This window comes from Pelmatolapia mariae, linkage group LG23 (genome assembly GCF_036321145.2).
Source record: "Pelmatolapia mariae isolate MD_Pm_ZW linkage group LG23, Pm_UMD_F_2, whole genome shotgun sequence".
Taxonomy (NCBI): Eukaryota; Metazoa; Chordata; class Actinopteri; order Cichliformes; family Cichlidae; genus Pelmatolapia; species Pelmatolapia mariae.
This window is the reverse complement of record NC_086246.1, coordinates 2,275,806-2,296,381: the sequence shown is the minus strand read 5'-3', so window position 1 is coordinate 2,296,381 and position 20,576 is coordinate 2,275,806. Positions and strand designations below refer to the sequence as shown.

At 51.7% G+C, this 20,576-nt stretch overlaps 1 protein-coding gene across 1 annotated transcript; it reads left to right on the top strand.

Moving 5' to 3' along the window:
* The first annotated feature begins 4,416 nt into the window (after positions 1 to 4,416).
* Positions 4,417 to 5,461, top strand: LOC134620596 (probable Bax inhibitor 1). The gene is made up of 2 exons (XM_063466812.1): positions 4,417 to 4,426; positions 4,857 to 5,461. Exons 1-2 carry the CDS (start codon positions 4,417 to 4,419, stop codon positions 5,459 to 5,461), a joined length of 615 nt encoding a protein of 204 aa, XP_063322882.1.
* Positions 5,462 to 20,576: the final 15,115 nt, after the last annotated feature.

The following is a 20,576-nucleotide window of genomic DNA, read 5'->3' as shown; positions in this document are numbered from 1 at the left end:
AAGCGCTGTACACAACTTGTACATTCACCCATTCACACCCATTCGCACAAGCACATTTTTCTAAGTGCTTTCTACATAACATCCACACACACATTCATACTCCGATGTATGCATCGGAGAGCAATTTGGGGTTAGTATCTTGCCCAAGGATATTTGGCATGCAGACTGGGGAAGCCAGGAATCGGACCACCGACCGTCCGATCAGTAGATGACCCGCTCATCTACTGTGACACCCGGATTTTAACCCTGATGCTCCCGCCAGGGGGAGCGTCGGGGTCGGGGGATGCCGGTCCCCCGCGGAGGGAGGAAGGCGGTTGGGGTCGCGAGATCCCCCCCGAGGGGATGGGAGAGAGCGGGACAGAGAGAGAGAGAGAGAGAGAGAGAGAGAGAGAGAGAGGTGGGGGGTGGGGATGTGGGGATGTGGGGGGGGGGGGGGGGTGTTCGAGAAACACCCCGACGAAAGCACAGCGTGTCGCTCGGCGAGATGATAAGAGCGTGGATGGCGGGTACTAAGCGCGTTGGGGTCTGGCCGCAGAGGTGGAGTCCGGGCGCGCGCCGTACTACAACAAGACCAACAACAACAAGGTGCCAGCGAGAAAGAAGAAGACGAAGAAGACAATGTCACGCACTAGACCGTGGGAGCCAAAGAGCACTAAGTTCGGTACAGGCGGACCGCTTTCGCCGGCGGTGTCATCGTGGTCCTCCTCCTCGCGCTCACCGTCACCATCGCCAGCGCTTGTGGCTTACGCGGGGTCGGCTCCGGCGGCTCCGTTGTTGCGACCGGCCACGTTTCGCTATCGAGGGCTAGGGGTCGAGGAAGACCGAGAGCAGCAGCAGCAGCAGCAGCAGGAGGAGAACTCAGAGGAGGAGAACTCAGAGGAGGAGAACTCAGAGGAAGAAGAGGCCGAGGAAGAAGAGGCCGAGGGGGATAACGACTCGACAGCCCGAACGCTCGCAGACGAGGAGTGGTACTCGGAGGATCGGGAGGACGAAAACGATGGGGTTGCGGACCCGCATAGGTACTTTGCGGAAGAGGACTACGAAATGGCATTCCGACTCTGCCAGGACGGCGGCTCGCAAGGCGAATCGAACGGCCGAGAGGAAGAGGAAGAAGCAGGCGCAGAACCTGGGCCGGGGACTTCGGAGATTTGGCAAGAGGACGACGCCGGCCGTGCTGCAGGTGGCGTTCATGGTCTTGGGCGCGATCGCAGCCACGGCGCTGTCGGTGAAACTCGCGACGCAGATGTAGCCGACGATTACGACGACGAACAAGAAGACGACGAAGACTACGAAGACAAATACTATGAAGAAGAAGACGACAAAGACGACGAAGACAAAGACTATGAAGAAGAAGACGAAGAAGAAGACGACGAAGACGACGGAGATGACGAAGACAAAGACGACGAAGACAAAGACGACGAAGACAAAGACTACAAAGACAAAGACCATGAAGAAGAAGAAGAAGACGAAGAAGAAGACGACGACGACGATGACCTCGACCCGCGAGGACGAGGCCCCACCGAAGAGGCCGTGGCGGCTGCGCGCGACGAGGCCTCCGCGTTCATGGCCTACTTCCCGCCGGAGATAGAGGACTCGGTGATCGCCATGACCAACCTGGAAGCGGACAGGCGCAGGCCCGCCATCGACGGGTGGAAGCCCATGGGCCGCGTCGAGTTCCGGGCCTACGTGGGGCTGCTCGTGGTCGCCGGCGTTTACAGGTCCCGCGGAGAGGCCTGCGAGAGCCTGTGGGACGCCGAGAGCGGCAGGTCCGTGTTCAGGGCCGCGATGCCGCTCAAGACCTTTCGAGCCTACTCGAGCGCGCTGCGCTTCGACGACAGGGAGGCCAGGCGGCTCGGGCGAGGCGAGGGCGGAGGCAGCGGCCGCGACAAACTGGCCCCCATCAGAGCCGTGTGGGACGAGTGGTGCGCGAGGCTGCCCGCCATGTACCGACGTGGACCGGAGGTCACCGTCGACGAGAGGCTGGTGCCGTTCAGAGGTACGTACGTGGTGCGTGTTGTGTGTGTGTGTGTGTGTGCGTGCGTGCGTGCTTGTGTGCGTGACTGGGGGAAGAGAGGAGGAAGAGGAGAGGGGAACGGCGACAACGCTAGCTTTCTGGGCATTGTTGTCGTCGGGTTCTGTGTGTGTGCTTTTACATGACTCTTTCTATCTTCCACGCTTGCAAGCGCGTTCTCTGTCAAACTCACGTCTCTTCTTCTTGCGTTTCTACCCCGGGAATGTCAAAACACACTAGCTCGCTTTGTTGTATATTCGTGTCGGGTTCTGCGTTTGTGCTTTCGCGTGACTCTTTATATCTTCCACGCTCGCGAGCGCGTTCTCTGTCAAACTCATGTCTCTTCTTCTTGCGTTTCTGCCCCAATCTCCCCCACAGTTTCCCACATCGCTCTGTGCGACGAGAGGAGGAATAGGAGCGCGAACGGCGAAAACACGGTAGGTCGCTTTGTTGTATATTCGTGTCGGGCTCTGCGTTTGTGCTTTTACACAACTCTTTATATCTTCTACGCTCGCAAGCGCGTTCTCTGTCAAACTCACGTGTCTTCTTCTTGCGTTTCTGCCCCAATCTCTCCCCCACACTTTCCCACATCTCTCTCTCTCTCTCTCTCTCTCTCTCACCATCATCAGGAAGGTGTCCGTTCAGACAGTACATGCTGAAGGAGGAGGAAGAGGGCCAGACACGATCATCCTCTCCTACGTGGCCAAGAAGAACAAGAACGTGCTGCTCCTCACCACCGCTCCTCGCTACCACCGACGCTCCGGCCCCGAGCCCCGGCCTAGCTGCCGCAGCGGCAACAGCAAAAGCAACGGCAAAAGCAACGGCAAAAGCAACGTCAAAAGCAACGGCGACGGCGGCGGCAAACCTCCCTTGGTGCTGCATTACAACCGCACCAAGGGAGGCGTCGACAACCTGGACAAGGTCGTGAGCACGTACAGCTGCAGGAGAAAGACCTGCAGGTGGCCCGTGGCCCTTTTCCACAACATGGTGGACGTGGAGGCCTACAACGCGTTCGTGCTCTGGAGGGAAATTCACCCCGACTGGATGGCGGGCAAGCTCAACAGACGAAGGCTCTTCCTCGAGCGGCTGGGCAAAGCGCTTGCGCGCCCCATGATCGAAGCCAGGGCGTTAGCGCGAGGAGGAGGAGGAGGAGGAGGAGGAGGAGAAGGCCGAGTCGCGGCCCGAGGTACTACTGCTACTGCTACTACTACTACTACTACTGCTACCGAGGCCGACGATGCCGACGCTACGCCGCGCGACTCCTCTCCGGTCAAGAGGCGAAGGTGCCGCGTGTGTCCCAGGAGCAAAGACGTCAAGACCAAGATCCTGTGCCGCGAGTGCCGAGCGCACGTGTGCATCAACTGCGCCGTCAAGTACTGTCCCAACTGCGCCGCTTCCAAGACGCCGTCGCCGACGTCGTAATAACACGAGCGCCCCTCGGGGGTCCTAACGACCCCCACCCCACCCAAAGTTTTTTTAGGAGACCGGTGATCATCCTTTTTACACGAAGGAGAAGGACGAGAAGACGAAGACGGTCTCTGAACGTATTCTGCGCAAGATAATACCGACCGATGTGTGAAACGAGTGCACGTGTGCTGTTACGTTACCTGAAAGGACACAAATGCTATATGGTTTTGTTCGTGATTGTTTTTATTGTCGCCAATAAACAAAGACTACAACATTTCATGTGAGTTGTTTGTACGCTTGGAGAATGAGATTATACTAGAGAGCAGGTTAATGCAGAGCGCCGCGTCTCGCTTTAGCCGGCGTTCTGAGGACTGCGATTCGTAACGCGTATGCCCGAGGGGGTCCTAGCGACACCCCCCCCACACACACACACTATCATCATCATCATAACGCATACGCCCCGAGGGGGTCCTAGCGACCCCACTATCATCATCGTAACGCATACGCCCCGAGGGGGTCCTAGCGACCCCCCCCCACCCTAAACATCATCATAACACATATGCCCCGAGGGGGTCCTGGCGACCCCCCCCCCCCCACTATCATCATCATCATAACGCATATGCCCCGAGGGGGTCCTAGCGACCCCCACACTAAACATCATAACATATATGCCCCGAGGGGGTCCTAGCGACCCCCACGCTAAAAATCATAACGCATATGCCCCGAGGGGGTCCTAGCGACCCCCACCCTAAACATCATCATAACACATACGCCCCGAGGGGGTCCTAGCGACCCCCCACACTATCACCACCATCATCATCATCATCATCAACACCATCACCATAATAACACACACGCCCCTCGGGGGTCTCCACGACCCACGCCCCGAGAACAGGGGGGCGCACAAGGGTTAAAGGGAAACAAGCGCCTCAACGGCAATGCTTTCTCAACGTTGTAATAAAATATACAGCCACAGGGGGGCGTTTTAAAAACGCTCTATGCTCTATGGTGCGCGGCCAGCAGAGGCCGCCTTTCCGTCCGGGCGGGGGATCCGCATAGTTGAAATACAGGCAACGAATGTAACATCTTACCATGTGTATTTACTTTGATTGCTGCTTTATACATTGTATGTCAGTTGATTTAATTACACAATTGTGGCACAATAAACATGAATCAGAAAAACGTGTAACGTGTATGTAATATGTTGGCCATTGCTTCAAAGCCAACGCTTCAACCGGTAAAAGACATACAGTCTTGTATATATGTGATTGGAACCAGTGCAGGTTCTTTGGTTTTGCTGTTTCAGGACACACATTAACTATAAAGCAGAGAAAGGAGACCGCTCGTAACAGAGAGAAAGGAGACGGCTTTTTCATAGGACGTATCATCCGATCGCAGTCTGTGGTTTTACCATGAACGCGTTTGACCCCCCTCGCAGTCCTGGGGTTGTTGATCTGTCTTTCGGTGGCTACCCTCACCTCACTGGGGTTGTTTATCTGGTTTGCTGTGACGCCCCATAACCCTGAGACAGAAAGGAAGAGACTTGCTTTCCTTGAAGGATTTGCCATGCTCACAGGTTTTAGCCTTGGACCCATACTGGACGATGTCATCGCCGTCGATCCGAATGTAATCGCGACCGCTTTCGTGGGAACCTCGGTGATTTTCATCTGCTTCACTCTCAGCGCCTTGTACGACACACATAGGGGCCACCTGTTCCTCCGAGGCACACTAATGTCCGGCTGTTCTTTTCTGTTCCTGGTGTCTCTGACGAACGTGTTCTTCGGATCTACGCTTCTGTTTGAGGCGAACACCTACCTGGGACTGCTCGTCACGTGCGGCTTTGTCCTGTTTGACACTCAGCTCATTATCGAGAAAGCAAAGAACGGGGACAATGACTACATCTGGCACTGTGTGACCTTGTTTGATGATTCCATTAGCATTTTTAGGAGACTGATGCTCATCCTTTACACGAAGGAGAAGGCCAAGAAGACGAAGACGGTCTCTGAACGTATTCTGTGCAAGATAATACCGACCGATGTGTGAAATGAGTGCATGTGTGCTGTTACATTGCCTGAAAGAACACAAATGCTGTATGGTTTTGTTCATGATTGTTTTATTGTCGACAATAAACAAAGACTACAACATTTCATGTGAGTTGTTTGCACGCTTGGAGAATGAGACTATACTAGACAGCAGGTTAATGCAGAGCGCCGCGTCTCGCTTTAGCTGGCGTTCTGAGGACTTTGCGATTCCTCAGCTGCAATATGTTGATGTCGTCGGGCTCAGCGATGGCCGGCTTGTCATCAGTGTCGGTGCTCTGCGAGGCAGCTTGGTTCAGCCGCAATACGTTGGTGGTGTCGTCGGTCTCGGCGATGGCTCGGTTGGCTGCTGTGTCCGTATTCTGGGAGGCAGTTTGCTCCTCGGCACTGTCGGCCGCATCGGAGGCCAATAGCTCTGCGCCCAGAGCGTATAGGCAGATATAGCCCGTTACCTCCATCATGATATTCCAGACCGGGTCGATGTCCACAACGCCTTGTCTCAAGATGCGAGCGGTCTCGCTGGGACACTTAGCAGTAGGCTCTACCTTGACTCTCACCGTGAAGTCGTGGTCCATTTCGAGGGTGAACCACATTTCGTAATTGTCCTCGGCCAATCCCACATTGTCGTGGCCTGCGCATCTGGGATCGCCCGAAGCCTCTTGTAACTTGTCCACAAACCTTGCTATTGTCCTGCCGGTAGCATACAAATCCTTAGCGTACTCGGCATGCTCAATGGGGTGTTCGTGCACATGACGAAGCATGGCCAGACACCATCCATTGTTCCCCGTAGCACTCAGCGAGTGTCTATACAGACGAAAGTCAGACATCATGACCTTGAAAGTTACAGTAAACGGCTCGACCGTCTTGGCAAACTCTGCGAACGTGTCCAAGTAGACCTGCCGTTTTGCATTAGAAGTCGCCGACCAGTGCGCACCGTCCAAGAGCACCAGCTGTCCGGGCGGGTTCATCTCGGTGTATTCGTATTATGTTGCTATCCTGTGCAAAACTCCTACGTCTGGGTGACGGTGTGACTTGTCCGAATGCCGGTGAGCGTAGAACCAGGGGTTCAGTTTTTATGTATTCTATTTAACCATGGGTGGGGTTTTTGCCGAGACCAGAGAGGAGTAAGTGGTGTAATGTTGTTGTGAAACACACAGTCATAGACACGGTTGGTTGGGGCATAAGGTTGTGTACACAGTTTTATTTCAGCAACCGTCCTAGACTCTACTAAGCAACAAATGTAGAATAAGTAACAATGCTCACTTATGCTTGAACATTACATTCTGTCTGATACAGGTCCATGTAAGCCAGAGCAACAACAAACGTTAAACCCACACATCGCCACTGTTCGCGTGTGCATCCTCAGCCGAAAGAGTATCCACCGACCTGGATACATCGAGCAGCCGACCCGCAGCGCAAAGCCAGCCGACCCGCAGCGCAAAGCCAGCCGACCCGGAGCAGGAGCTTATTAACAGGACAGCAGGCTTGCGCTGTGTCTACATTCATGTCCTTGGCAAATAAGCACATCATAGCCGGAATTGTACGCCCCACGACCCCAGACGCCAAGCGGGCTTTACCCCGGGCCGCGTACATGAAGCGTTTCCATGTAAGCAAATGGAAATGCGTACAGGATCAGCGAACCAAGACGCTGGCGGTGGTGCACGCATTGGTGCCCGACCGGAAGCTATTTGCCTACTGCGAAAAGGTACAAAAAACCTTCCTCTCCTGGTTACCACCGTACAACAAGAACTTGTGTTCAAAGTTATCGCTTCAAGACATTCTGGACTGCGAACTCGATCGTGGGGCCGTTTACTTTATCAACACCGTAGACTTCACCGGCCCCGATCCAAGTGATAGGGATTACGCCGAAAGGTCTTCCACTGAGCCTACATTCGGCTTACAGATCCAAAACTACAATGCAACTGTGCCCACTGGACGTCCTAACTCGTGGGAGACCACGCGTACACCTCTCATGGACGATTACACCCGACGTGAAATGGGACTACCTCCCCGGTGGCGGTCTTCTGCTACAGTTCCCGCCGCGGTACAAAGACCTGAGCCTCGGAGCTACAGGGCGGATGGACCGTCCGTGTCGCAGGAGGTAATCGACGTGGACGGCCCTATCGACGCATCTTTCAATGAAGCCCAACCTTCAACGTCCTCTGCGCCTCCTGTGTCAATCGGACGGCCTACGGATTTGTACACGTGTCCCTGTTGTTACGAATGGACACACATGTGTGTGTTTAATTGCGGACACATTGCATGTGAGAATTGCATCCTGAAAAGCGTGTCAGCGTCAGGGGTGCGAAGGTGTTTCTACTGTAAAATCCAGTGGACGTGGTACCGGTTCGTCCGTATGAGTAGCGTGTCACAGGATGTAATTTGTTCGGATTGTGCTAAGGCTAAGATGTACATCAAGCCTTGCGGTCACGCTAGCTGCGAATGTCCTAATCCTGTTTGTTCGGAATGTGCACGCGGAGAAACGGTCAGGTTATATCTTTCAGTGTAACATGTGTCACGCATAGACATAGTCTCGCGCACCTGTATTCTACTAAGTGTTTGCTCGCGTTGTGATGTTTGTACATGTATGTGTTGACATTGTATTCACCATTTGTCAAATAAAACAAAACAAAAAAACCACAAAGGGGTTACCACGTATCAGCTTGAATTCTGTGTCATCAGCTATGTATGAGTACGTGTGTGCTGTATAATACCAAACCATTCACAGACTCGGTTTATAGTACGCACAAGACAAACTTTATTTGGGTTTATGTACAGTCTGGAGTAGTAACAACAGGGGTGCTCTTCGCGTGACCAACAGTGTATATTATGTTTGGGAGATCACATTGACAAAATGAAGACATTCACTCAAACACAACCACCGTTCTGACTCCACGGCACCCTCCTGATCGGTGCGAGTACCAACGTACACCCACACAGGTCCGCTAACGTGAACCATGCCTGCTGCCGTTATGAACACAGATGCGTCTCCTCTGCTAATCGTCAGCCCCCCACGGGCCGATTGACCGGGGCTTTCCACCCTGCGCGTCTTCACATTAGCTGGAGGTCGGAACCGTTGTTCGCTCACAGGGTTAAGAGAAAACCAGACCTTCTCATGTAGATGTTGTAACTCCGGGGTGATGGGGCGTATGTAAAAGTCCACTACCATGTAACCATCTACCTCAATGTTCACCCCAGGCTGGGGTTCGAGTTTCGAGTACCCAGGTCTTTCCATCACCTCGAGTTCTCCCCCCACCGATCTGCCATTCGGTTCTATGAAGTTAGAGGCGAGAATGCATACGCCGTGGTCGCGCCGATCGGGGTCCTCGCTGGGAGTGTAGACGACACAGGAGCCTTCGTCCTTGTTAAGGTGCACTCGCAGTTCATCATGTTTAGCTGGGCCCTTTGCAAGTAATTCCAGGTTCTCAGTTATTGCAACGTTGCCTTTTGCCTTAATGCGGTACGTGTCTCCCAAACGCACACTCCCACTGCATGTAGACACTACAATGTCGGTCGACAATGAGGTGAGTTCCCACTCGGGTGAACATTGGTAGGCTTCCGATTTACAGAGGTTGGGGTGGATTCCAATGTCCACGTGTCCCTCGACGCTAATGTTATCGTATGTTGGAGTATTGCGCCCCGTACCTCTCGGGCATGTTTTAACGAGGAACGTATTACCATGGTATCTCTGTACAGGTACCACGACCTTGCTGTCCATGGTTTCCGAACAATAGCAGCACTCACACAGATCAGCTGCATAACCTTCCAAATAGCTGGCTTTATTCTTCATCGGCAAAACGCCTGTGGGTCAGAGGGCTGCAGGTCGGCGGCCCAAAACCTGCAGGTCGGCAACTCCAAACCTGCAGGTTGGCGGCCCAAAACCTGCAGGTCGGCGGCCCAAAACCTGTAGGTCGGCAACTCCAAACCTGCAGGTCGGCGGCCCAAAACCTGCAGGTCGGCGAGGAAAGTGCTGCAGGTCGGCCAACCTAACGATTACACCGAAGAGCTGTGTGTAGCGTTACAATAAATCTAACTGTGTGTATTGTTTCAATAAATCACGCTGTGTAATTGTGGTGTCTTTCAACAAAAAAAAAATAAAAATAAAGACAACTTTCACTGACAACGCACCATGCCTCAAATGTTCTTTATTTTCTTTTTTTACAAGCACAATACACAGTTCAACATCAAATAAAAAAAAAACAATAATACACAGAGGTGTGGTGAGATCCATCGAGCTGTGTGTAGTGTTTGTCGGCAAATCGGTAGGCTTTTGGGCCCAGGTCAGCCAACGTTTGTCGGCAAACGGATAGGCTTTTGGGCCCATGTCGGCCAACGTTTGTCGGCGAATCGATAGGCTTTTGGGCCCATGTCGACCAACGTTTGTCGGCAAGTCGGTAGGCTTTTGGGCCCATGTCGGCCAACGTCTGTCTGCAAATCGGTAGGCTTTTAGGCCCAGGTCGGCCAACCTTTTTAATTTACCAATGGACAGAGAGCACACACTGCTGGCAGTCTGCTCTGTGTTGAATGTGAGGCAAATGTAAAATGTAATCTCTGTCACATATCAATGGGCCCAAGCGGCTATACCATGTATGTCGAACAGATCGCAGAATAAAACTCAAAAGAACACGACTCCTTTGTGTATTGTTGTTTGTGTGTGTGTGTGTGTGTGTGTGTGTGTGTGTGTGTGTATGTGTGTTTATTTGACATAACAACCAGTCGGTTATACAGCATATCGTACAACATGCATTCACAGGTTTATTTCCACAATGCATGGTGTGGTGGTAGAACTGCAAATAACTATCTACACGTACTACAACAGTGTACGATGATCTGTACTGTTTATGCATTAGGTCGAAGCCATAGTAGTTTGTGCGCACAGACCATATGCACAACAGAACAGAGAGACATGGCTGTAAAGTCGCTTTGTGGTCTACTGAAAACCCCCGGTGTTCATCGCGCGGCGTCGAACAATGGCCGAGTCATGAGGACTCCGCAGGACGACTGGCACGACGACGTGATATGTCCGACCGTGAGTTTACGCGGTAGTTGTAACAACTTGGCTATGGGAACCATCCATTTCAAGCACGTCGCGTCCCAGATCACGGACGGCGTTTCCTCGGGGCCAAAGGTTGGAGACGTGTGTGTGAGGTTCATGCCGGTAATGCCTGGGGACGGGCAGCACTGTGGTATCGTGGACCTGTACAACAGTAACGTCGCAGAACCCAGCAGCGTGATGGCGAAAAGGTTGATGTGCGGGTACGTCGGTATGGAAGAGCTGTACATTCCTGCTATGCCAATACACTTGCTGGTGTCAGAATGGAACAAATCGTTGAGTCGCTTCCACGAAATGATCAGATGCGACGACGCTTCCCGCTCAGCTCGCTCTCTCGAGGCCCGCAGAGCTGCGGTGATGCGTAACGTGATGAACATGGCATACAAAAACGTTCCGGTGTCAAGCGAACACCTTTGGTTCGCAATACACTGCATCGTAGCTAGGCCGCATCTGGTGAAAGAGGTGCTACAGCTGGTAGGTTCGATCGGATCCGTCCTCGGCGATATGTGTCACACGGGCGAGGTTCAGGCTACGACCGTGCCCCGCGACAAGGGCGCTCCGTCGGCTATAAAATTGTACCTTGTGGCCAAATCGTCTTCTTCGGGGAAGCGCGTTCTTCTAGAAGACCACGCGGGTGTCACCCTCACTCTCGTGTGGGCCGTAGACGAGGACGAGCTCCTTTGCGATTACCTTCGGAATAGCGGATGCTACGTGCACATCGGGACCGAACACGGCCATACCTTCCGATGCAACGGATCTTGCGTGTGGCGTTACTCAGATCACGTCCGATTCCAGACGATGGTCGCTGTAGCTGATACTGCGGTATCTCGCTGCCGGGACTCTGAGTTATCCGGCAACACGGCAGATTCCGCTAGACTCTTAAGGCATGCCTGTTGACTGCGGTCAACGCGGTATTAATTCACGGTGATAACACCCCCAAAACGTACATTGCGAGAACAACCATGCTTCCCAGAGGGCATTTGCCCGATCAGGAGTTAGTGCTATCTGTCATACTGAATAAAAACATGACGACTTCGGCCATTCACCCGTTATACCTCCCTCCTGTGGTATGTTGGATAAATAACACGCACGAACAGGTCCGCTTTTGGAAGCTGAAGCTGTACATGGCCTTACGGTTACTTTCAACATGTGTTATTTTTATCACTATAGCGGCTCACGCTCTGCGTTTGTACAGTTGGGAATTGCTGAGCGGAGTAGCTGCGACATGGTCGCTATCGGTGTGCACAACCCTGATTTGGGGTTTGTACATCGGTGCCACGTGCGCCTCGAGACGAAACGACTACCACCACAGTAAAGGGCGCTTGTATCCTGATTTCGGCGTATCTCAAACATCTTCGTTTGCACTACGCTTTCAATTGATCGTGGCCTACATGTGCACGTGGCTGCATTGGAGGACCTGCCACGAAGGCAAATCTACTCCCGCCGACGCAACGGAGTCGCACCTGTGCGTGTGGACGATCGGCGTGTTTGTGTGGATTAACGCAGTTGGATTCGTCCGGCTGTTTAGGCACATAAAACGGGCGTTACGCACAGAAACGGCAAGAGAGCACCGTACCATAATGGGAGTTAAGGTAAAAATGCGAATGTGCGCCATTGGATTATGTAGCGCGCATGCCTTGTGGACATTGGCAACCGCTCCAGCTTTGGACGACTGGTACTACGGATATAGGATACTATTTCTTCTAGCGGAACTGAAAGCCATGTGGTCCTGTTGCACCGTGGAACTTAAGATGCTAAGCGAGACGATCAGGCAATTGCAATACTCTGCCGTAGCGACAACGGGTAACGCAGAGGTTTTAGCACTTTGCAGAGAAGATCGTGCATTGCACACCACTTTCGACATGAGCACAATGCATTAGGTAGACACAAGGAGATACCGATAATAAATCGAGACCAGTACAATCCGGCTCCTGTCGGTTGGGCTATCCTATCGCTGCTCCTACTGCTTTACAATACGGCCCATCTGGTGTTTAATCCAGTGACAGATTCATATGCCCTGTTGTTTGGCGTCCCAGCAATTGCGATGTACGTGGTGCTCATTAGATTCACGCAGATAGTTCTAGGACAATGAAACTGCCCCGATACTGTGTAGCCTGAAGCCTGTGCTCGCAAGAACCGCGAAGTCGCTCTTGGATTCCACTACATTAATTCTGCGAATCCCTGGTGTGAGCGTCGAGTGCTTTCTGTTCGTCCGTGCTTACAGATCACCGGGCACCATGGTCAGTGGCATTCAAAAGTACAGGGAGCCGCTGTTGGATTTCATAGCATTTACTCTGCGTGCCCTGTTATTGGCGAATGCTATGCTGTGGTTCGGTAAGTGCTATCTGTACGTACGTGCGTTCAGGGCGACACCAGCATCATGACCGGCGGCACACCGAAAGGCAGATGGCACCTGGGCATCGCTTCCGCCAACCACAACTGCGGCACATTCACCGGACTGCGATGCAGGCCCACCGTATTGGACGACAACGACGAAACCGTACCCTGGGACCTAAATCCCTGGTATTCTAAGACCCCGAAAGACAAAGTGCGATTACACCGCAGGGGTTTCGCGACGCAACAGCTGACATCTCGATGGTTACAAGCGTTACATGCAGAGGACACACAAGGCCGTCGAGGGGATCTGCAGAGCAGCAACAACAGCAGCAACAGCAGCAGCAGGGAACCCTCGGAGGGTTCCGAGCTCGACAGGCCACCGAGCACAACCAAAGAGAGTACCCATGTCGACTCGGAGCACCGAGAGCCCCCAGTTGAAACGGTGGTGCCAAAGGACAGGTCTATGGAGCACCGCTTGAAACAGAAAGCGAAAAGCCATCGCAAAAGCCAACAAGCTGATCGGCTGTCTCACGGCCACCCTTATCGACTCGACCAAACTTACATCAAGAAGTATTCGTACAGTTCAGTTGACTTGCCACGCTAAGTGGATGGTGTATCTCGCAATGTGAATAAAGTACACTCAACACATGTGGGTTGTTTTCATGTCGTTTATTCTTGAGATCAACACATACACACGCACATACATACATTTATATTGGTAGCACACAAATGCGTTTGTCAAGAAAGCCAACGGTTTACATTCAGCTGCGCACAGAACCTCTCCCCGGTATGAATAGGACTAGTTTTGTATCCTTTACAAGCTCTAATAACTTGTCCGCAGTCAAACCCCTGGACACTTTCCACTATGGTCAGGGCATGGCGTATCACAGTTCTCAAATATTGTTTGACCTGATTGTTGTCAATAACTGCTTCAACGTTCAACTGGTCGAGTTCTCCGTTCGCGGCATCCGCTGCGTTCACACGACACGGCTCTGGTACACGGTGGTAGCCACCTCCGTTGGCTACCAGGGTAAGCATCGATAGCGTGCTATTTGGCGTGTAAGGCGACACGAGCTGGAACACGTCGAACGCCTCGTCGTCCTTTATAGCACGTAGCAACTCTTCGATGCAGTCCCCTCCGGTTTCGGTGTTCACCCGCCTAGTGGCCAGCAATCCTCCCCATATGCCCTTATTGACGTGTAGATCATACCCAGGGTCCAAGGGCGCTTCCAACTGAGCGGTCCTGTCGCGTTGATTTGGTAGCTGTACGGTGAATCGGTCGCCTTGTTGCAATTCCTCGTGGCCCGTGTTGATCAGTTCGACTTCGTACATGTGAGGCGCGTTGAGAAACGGCCTACTGGCCATGGAACTGTTGGCGGAGCACACGGCCACATCCTTTAGAGTTTGAATGTATTCCGCGTTCAGTCCGTGTAGCGTAGGCACATATAGGTCTCCGTCGCGAACAAAGTGGAATAACCCCACGGGCAAGTCATTGTTTGCTGAATTGTATTTGTAACTGCCGAAAGGAACATCCACGGAGGGGGGTTTCTGCTCGGCGAGACCGTGCGTGTAGATCCGTATAGGTCGATGTACTCGTGTGGACGACATGGCTTGCTAGCGCTGTCCACGGACGCTTCAATCTTTGAATAGCAACCTCTTAGCCAGAGTGCGATCGCAGCTGTGGGGTCGCTGTGTAAGGTTAGGCCGAGTCAATACGATTGCCACCGCAGTAAGTACTTCTAGTGCAGTTGTACTGGTGCGACACTTTGACGATCCGAGCAATTTGACCGCAAGCGTATTCATGTCGCAATCAGACAAAGGTCCAAACGACCGAGAGAACCAAGGGCACCAACGAGCAACTATGTGTGTCTCCATGTCATCTTGTGCCAACCGCTTAGGTGGTGAGTTGTTAGCCGCGAAGAGCCGGTCCGTGTGAGCCGTGTCATCGTTGCCAGTATCATTTCTTCCAACGTCAGTCTGTGCCAACAGTCTCCATCCATCTCGGCCTTGTAAAAAAAAAAACCCAAAAAAACCCAAAAACCCCACACAAGCACCCTTTCAGCACGAGTAGTTCATCTCCACTCTCTTACGATACATCACCAGGTTGTCGTTGTAAAAATCAACACGTCCGACCTTGTTAGCAAAGTTACAGTTTGTCATCTGTAGGTTCTCTCGGTTCACCACCCTGGTCAACACCACATACACCGAGGGTTTAATAGGCGAGCTCGCAAAGTACTTAGGGGGGTGGTACAGCACCTGACCGTGAACTGTACAGCCTTGACAGTCGTATGTGTTCATGGCCAACAAACACGCCAGCGGGTGGGTGGCCACCACCCAGTTGTGACAGTGCCACTCGGAGGGACTCACTCTGTACACCGTGCCGCTCTGCGTTCCCCTCACGTGAAACACGTTGAATCCCTCACTCGTTTTTAATTTAATGTCGACTATCACGCCGTCGGTGTCGCTGACTTTTGCCTCGTTCGCCTGCCGCGGAGACTCTTTGGAAGGCGGAAGAGAGCTGGGCCTTCGGCCGCTTGCTATTTGTATCCCGTTCGAGTCCATGTGCCATATCAGCCTCACTCTACAGCCGATCCAGAGTCGATCCACGGTGAGATAATCCCTCTCCGTAGGCCGAACACCCGGCTGGTACGGCGGTAGCGATAACAGTTTCGGCAGTGCCTGAGCGGCCTGTTTCAGAACGTCGTACCAGGCATTAGGGCCTTTGCGCGAGGCGCCGCAACGTGTCACCTTGAGAAACCTGTCTCCGGTACGTACGTTTTTCGTGTAATGCGCGATGTACGCCGCCGTGTACTCCCTCTGCTGTTTATCCTGATGAAATACACGCAGCCTCTCCGGATGATACGTGGGGTTCATCGCGTCTCGTTCGCTGACGGTCGCTTGGCTGGTGAATATCCGTCTGGATTGCTCCGTCACAGTGTTGAATTGAAGATATGTCACAGCCTCGGCGTACTCGGGGTCTTGGAACTGCCTTCTGTTGACAAACAGTGGCGTGGAGTGCGCTAACAAGGCCTCGAATCGGCCGTCTTCCCATATCCGTGTAGAAGCACCCACCGGCTGTAGCTGTGAAACGCTACCCGAGAAAATAACCAAGGGTCCTTTTCCCGGTCCGTAGAACAACTCCATGCAACGTAACGTTCGTTCCAACAGGTCCGCGGTCATCAGGCCGTATTCGTCCACCACGATAACATTGACGCCCAGAAACGGAGGGGCGTCTTGCATGGGAGCCTGCTCAGAAGACTTGGTCGACACCCTTAGTTTTTGAAACAAAGCACTGCAGGTCGCGCACGATTCGGGGCTCGCGGTGACCCACGAGTGCCGTTTGTTCAGGTGTTTGTCCTCCATTAGCTTAGAGTCGTACACTTTCGCAAACTTTGCCAGTGCGACGCAGTGGAGTTCCCGGTACGTCTCGGTGAACCGCTCCAGCGACAGGTTGTTATCCAGTAGTCCTTTTCGAAATCCCATGAGCTTGTGTAACGTATACACGTCCTTGATCGAACACATTTCCCCTAGGGTTCCCACGGCCTTGTTCGTCAGGGCGCTAACGGCCACGCTCACGTTCATCTTGTCGAGCTGTGCGATCAGCAGCGAAATCGCATACGATTTGCCACACCCGGCGTCTCCGGTGAGCAACGCCACTGTCAGCGCGCGTCCTCGATGCATATGCAAGCGTGTCATGGCCCTGACCCATTCTTCTTGGCAATATCTAGAAAGCGCTAACATGGCCGTGCGTCGGTTATCGACATCGCTTTGCTCGGATTCCACGTGCTGTCTTTTCCGAGACAGCTTGCCTGCAGCGGTGCCCGCGGGTCGATTGTCAGCCATGCTTTTATTTGTTGCGATTACGGCCACGGCGAATCGAACACCACCCGTTTGTCTACTCGGGCCACACTCTGCTGCTGAGACTTATATGCGAGAGCTTGCTGGCTGGTAAATGTAGGGACCAGCCCTGCTTTCCCTTGGTCGTTCACCCGGCTCTTGCGTGTGAGAAAATCCGACAGCGAGTCACCCACTTTGAAGGGGTCCTCTGCGTGTTTCACACCATCTGCAGCGGGGCTGCTCACGTGAGAAGGGGCCTCTATGCCTTCGATGACCGATCGCAAGGCCCTACTGCAGACGACCTGCGACGATGACGACTGCGTTTCGAGATCACGGCCCAATCCCGCAGTCAGAGACATGTACAACACACCTTGCTCCTTTCGAACCTTGTAAGCCCTGTCTCGCACGCGCTCGAATCGCTCAAAGGCCTTAGACACGGTGTCGCGGAACAAGACGACGTACGCCGTGTACATGGACTTGCCTGTGCACAGAGCCATGGTTGTCACGCCGCCTTTACCTGTGCTGCTTAACACAGTCTGAAGCCCGGCTAACACTTCGACGAGAGGGGCGTGTGCCCCGTACTCAAACAGCAGCCACGCGAATTCGTCTGCGTCTATCCTGTCCGCGGAGACGTAGTCGTTTCCGTGGGTGCGGGTTCCGGAGCGAAAACCAAAGTGTTTCGCGTACCACTGCGGGTCCGTGTGCGAGAGCATAATGTTTATATTTTCCAGCAGCACAGTGAACCCGGTGGCCAGTCTACTACCCATTCTTATCTCGTACAGTTTGTGAAAGACCCCTGCTGGAGTAACGGGCTCTCCCGGTTTGAACATGTGGTCCTCGGGAAGGGTCACCGCTAGATAATGGCTGCCTACCCAGTCCAAGCGAAGCAGGGCTTCGTCCGCTTTGTTTTCGGCGTCTTCGGTAGCCGACGATGCCGTTTGAACTGTGGACAGTTGGACCCTAAGGGCCTCTCGTTCTTCACACGCCTCGTCTAAAGCTTTCCTAGTTGCCGCTAGTTCCTCCTTACACAATTCGAGGTCAGCTGCCAGTCGGTGGGATTGGTCCAGCGCGTTGGGGCTGTTTGACGCTGACTCGGACTCGCGCGCTTCTCGATCCCGGCGTTGCGTACGCTCCGACTCCAAGGTTTTTTGAAGCTCTAACAATTCATGTTTCAGGCTGTTGATTACCCGGGTGTGATACCGATCGCTCTTCTCGCTCGAGTCGTCCCGCTGTCCTGGCAGCCCGCATAAAGCTCGACTTCGCCTTACGGACATTCTCGGTTTGATGTTCGCCCGTGACAAATGACCTAAAACATGTGCTTTGTAAAAGCAGCACGCGGTCCAACGATAACAAGACGTCACACGCCAGGGGCCTTTATGTATGAACGTTGAGTATATCTAAAATGTACGCGTTGTATGTTCAGACCATTTTCAATGTTGTAGAGTTAGATGAAAAAGTAACATCTCCGCCAAACTTGAAGAAGTCATAACGCTTATTGGAGTCTTTCGTGTCGGATAGAGAAGTACTCACGGAATATGGAAATGTCACATACACACAGTGTCATCTAGGTAGAGCATGTGCAAACATCAAGCGAAATATGAGAGTGCTATTATGGAAATGTCACATACACACAGTGTCTTCCAAGCAGAGCAAGTCCAAACATCAAGCAATGTATGTGAGTGCAAGTAACACCGAACAGACAAAGAAAGGTCATTATGTTTCGAGAAAATAGTTTATTCAGTGTCACAGAGAGCAGGGTAATACATCAAATAGGTCCAGTTATAGTTTCAACCCCAACAACCCCTTCCTTGCATGTAAGGATAGTGTGACCCCAATGTCATTTTCCCGTTTGTCTTCTCGCAGAGGGAACTGCTTGTAATATACAGTACCCTCTGCATGTGTATCTCACAAGAATAATAACGAAAATACAGTTGGTAAACGTGTTGTCTTTGCGTCATTGTGGGTCACCACTCTGTATCTCTCGCTCAGGATAGCGAATGATAGACTTGCACTTCGAGTCCGTGTGACAGGAGAGTAATGCTACCAAGGCGATCATGTGATGATAATGCGTTAACCTCAAGTCCATTGGCCTCTTGGCACTGGCTCCTTTCACGCCTAGCGTCTCCCCATTGTCAGTTTGCGCATTCCACACACGAGCGTGCTGCTCCAGCAAGGCCCTTTCATGTGCCGTAAAAACCCTGCCTGTTAAATGCACTCCGTCGTACCAATCCATGTTGAGTCCGTATATGCTTTTCTCACATAAGGTAACGGACCCAAGTAGTTACACTACATCTGTATCTCGCACAATTAGTAGGTGCTGTTTCCTGGGATGTTGCATGTATCCTCTCCTGAATAAAACAATGTTTTGATGTGCTCTATCGCTGCCCGCAGTGTGACACATGTCCGCTGGTAGTTAAAAGGTAAAGTGTAATCAAGCCATTGGTATGAATTGCCGTTATTGAGGGGCTTTTCCTGTATAACTGTTCTTAGTGTAAACCAACAATAAAAAGAGGCCGTGAAGCCTCGTACAACTGCATTCGTTCTATCCTTGAAGAAACCTTGTTCCGATGCACATTGTCACTGTAAACTGTGTGATGCAAGTCTGCTGGTAGTTAACCCTTTAAGACCTACCATAGAACCAAGTCCGCCAGACCTTATATTATATATTTACATGCTGTAGTGCCATTTTTTGGAGCATTTCAAGTTGCTATACATCAATACAACCATTATAGCCCAAATTTTAATAATATGTATGCATTAAGTGCATAGTGATTACATAAATTGCAAAAAAGTGCAATAAACTACAAAAACATTGAAAATCGTTTTTGTTTTTTTAACATATATTTCTAGTTAGAGAAATTTAAGAGGCTTATCCCTCAAAACTGTAAATACAAAAAAGTTGCACAAACTAGTTTCCCACCACAGAAAATTTATTTTAAGTGTCTTCATAGTTTTATTTTTGAAATACACCAATTTTCATATACTGCAGGAAAAACGAAAATAAATATTATTTGCAAATTTGCAAAAAAAACCAGCATATGCATCAAAATAAACTATTTCCAGCAGTGCAATATGAGTCCTAAGCATCCCAGAAACGACACAGAAAGTCATGAAGTCAAACATAACTTTTAAAAACATCAGTATAGGGTCATAAGGTCACGATGGTAAAAAACTACATTTCCGCAAAATGACGTCACTTCCGGTTTCGGGAAGGTCATGGCGGACATGCGACAGTTCATGCTGATGGACGTAGGAAGTGTTACGAACAGCTGATCGGATCGGCAAAGCGTTTTTCTGGAATATTATGTTTTTGTTGCTGCAAGCGCTTTTTATGCAGTTTTTGCAAAGCTATATGTGGAAGAAAACTGTGACCTAGGACAAGCTGATGGCATAAGATGTAAGTACAACTTCTCTAGTTTCATATGCAAAAAAAATTATTGCGCTAGCTTACGTGGTTGCAGAGCTACTGGGATTTAAAAATAGTTACGCAAAGCGGGGGCGCTACGCTCGGCTCTAAAGGGTTAAAAAGTAATGTGTTACAAAACCCGTTTTCATGTATAAAGTGTTCCACATGTAAACCAACAACAATAAAAAGAGAGCGTGAGACCGTACGTATGCCTGTGACTCTTTATTGCTCAGTTCCACACAACAAACAAAGAAAGCACAATAGCACTACATCATATAACCAGTCGGTGAATTGTACAGGTTTGCACCTCTAGTGACATATTCTCGCGGCGCTGCCATGTTGGTCACGACGTCCGTCATATCCGAGAGGTCAGAGTCAGTATGTTCTTTTTCGTGTTTCCCTCGCAGTACGGACGCCGTGAGTATCATGGTGACCACGTACATCACGTATATGATGATGTTGAACACCGCAATAGCACATTCGACG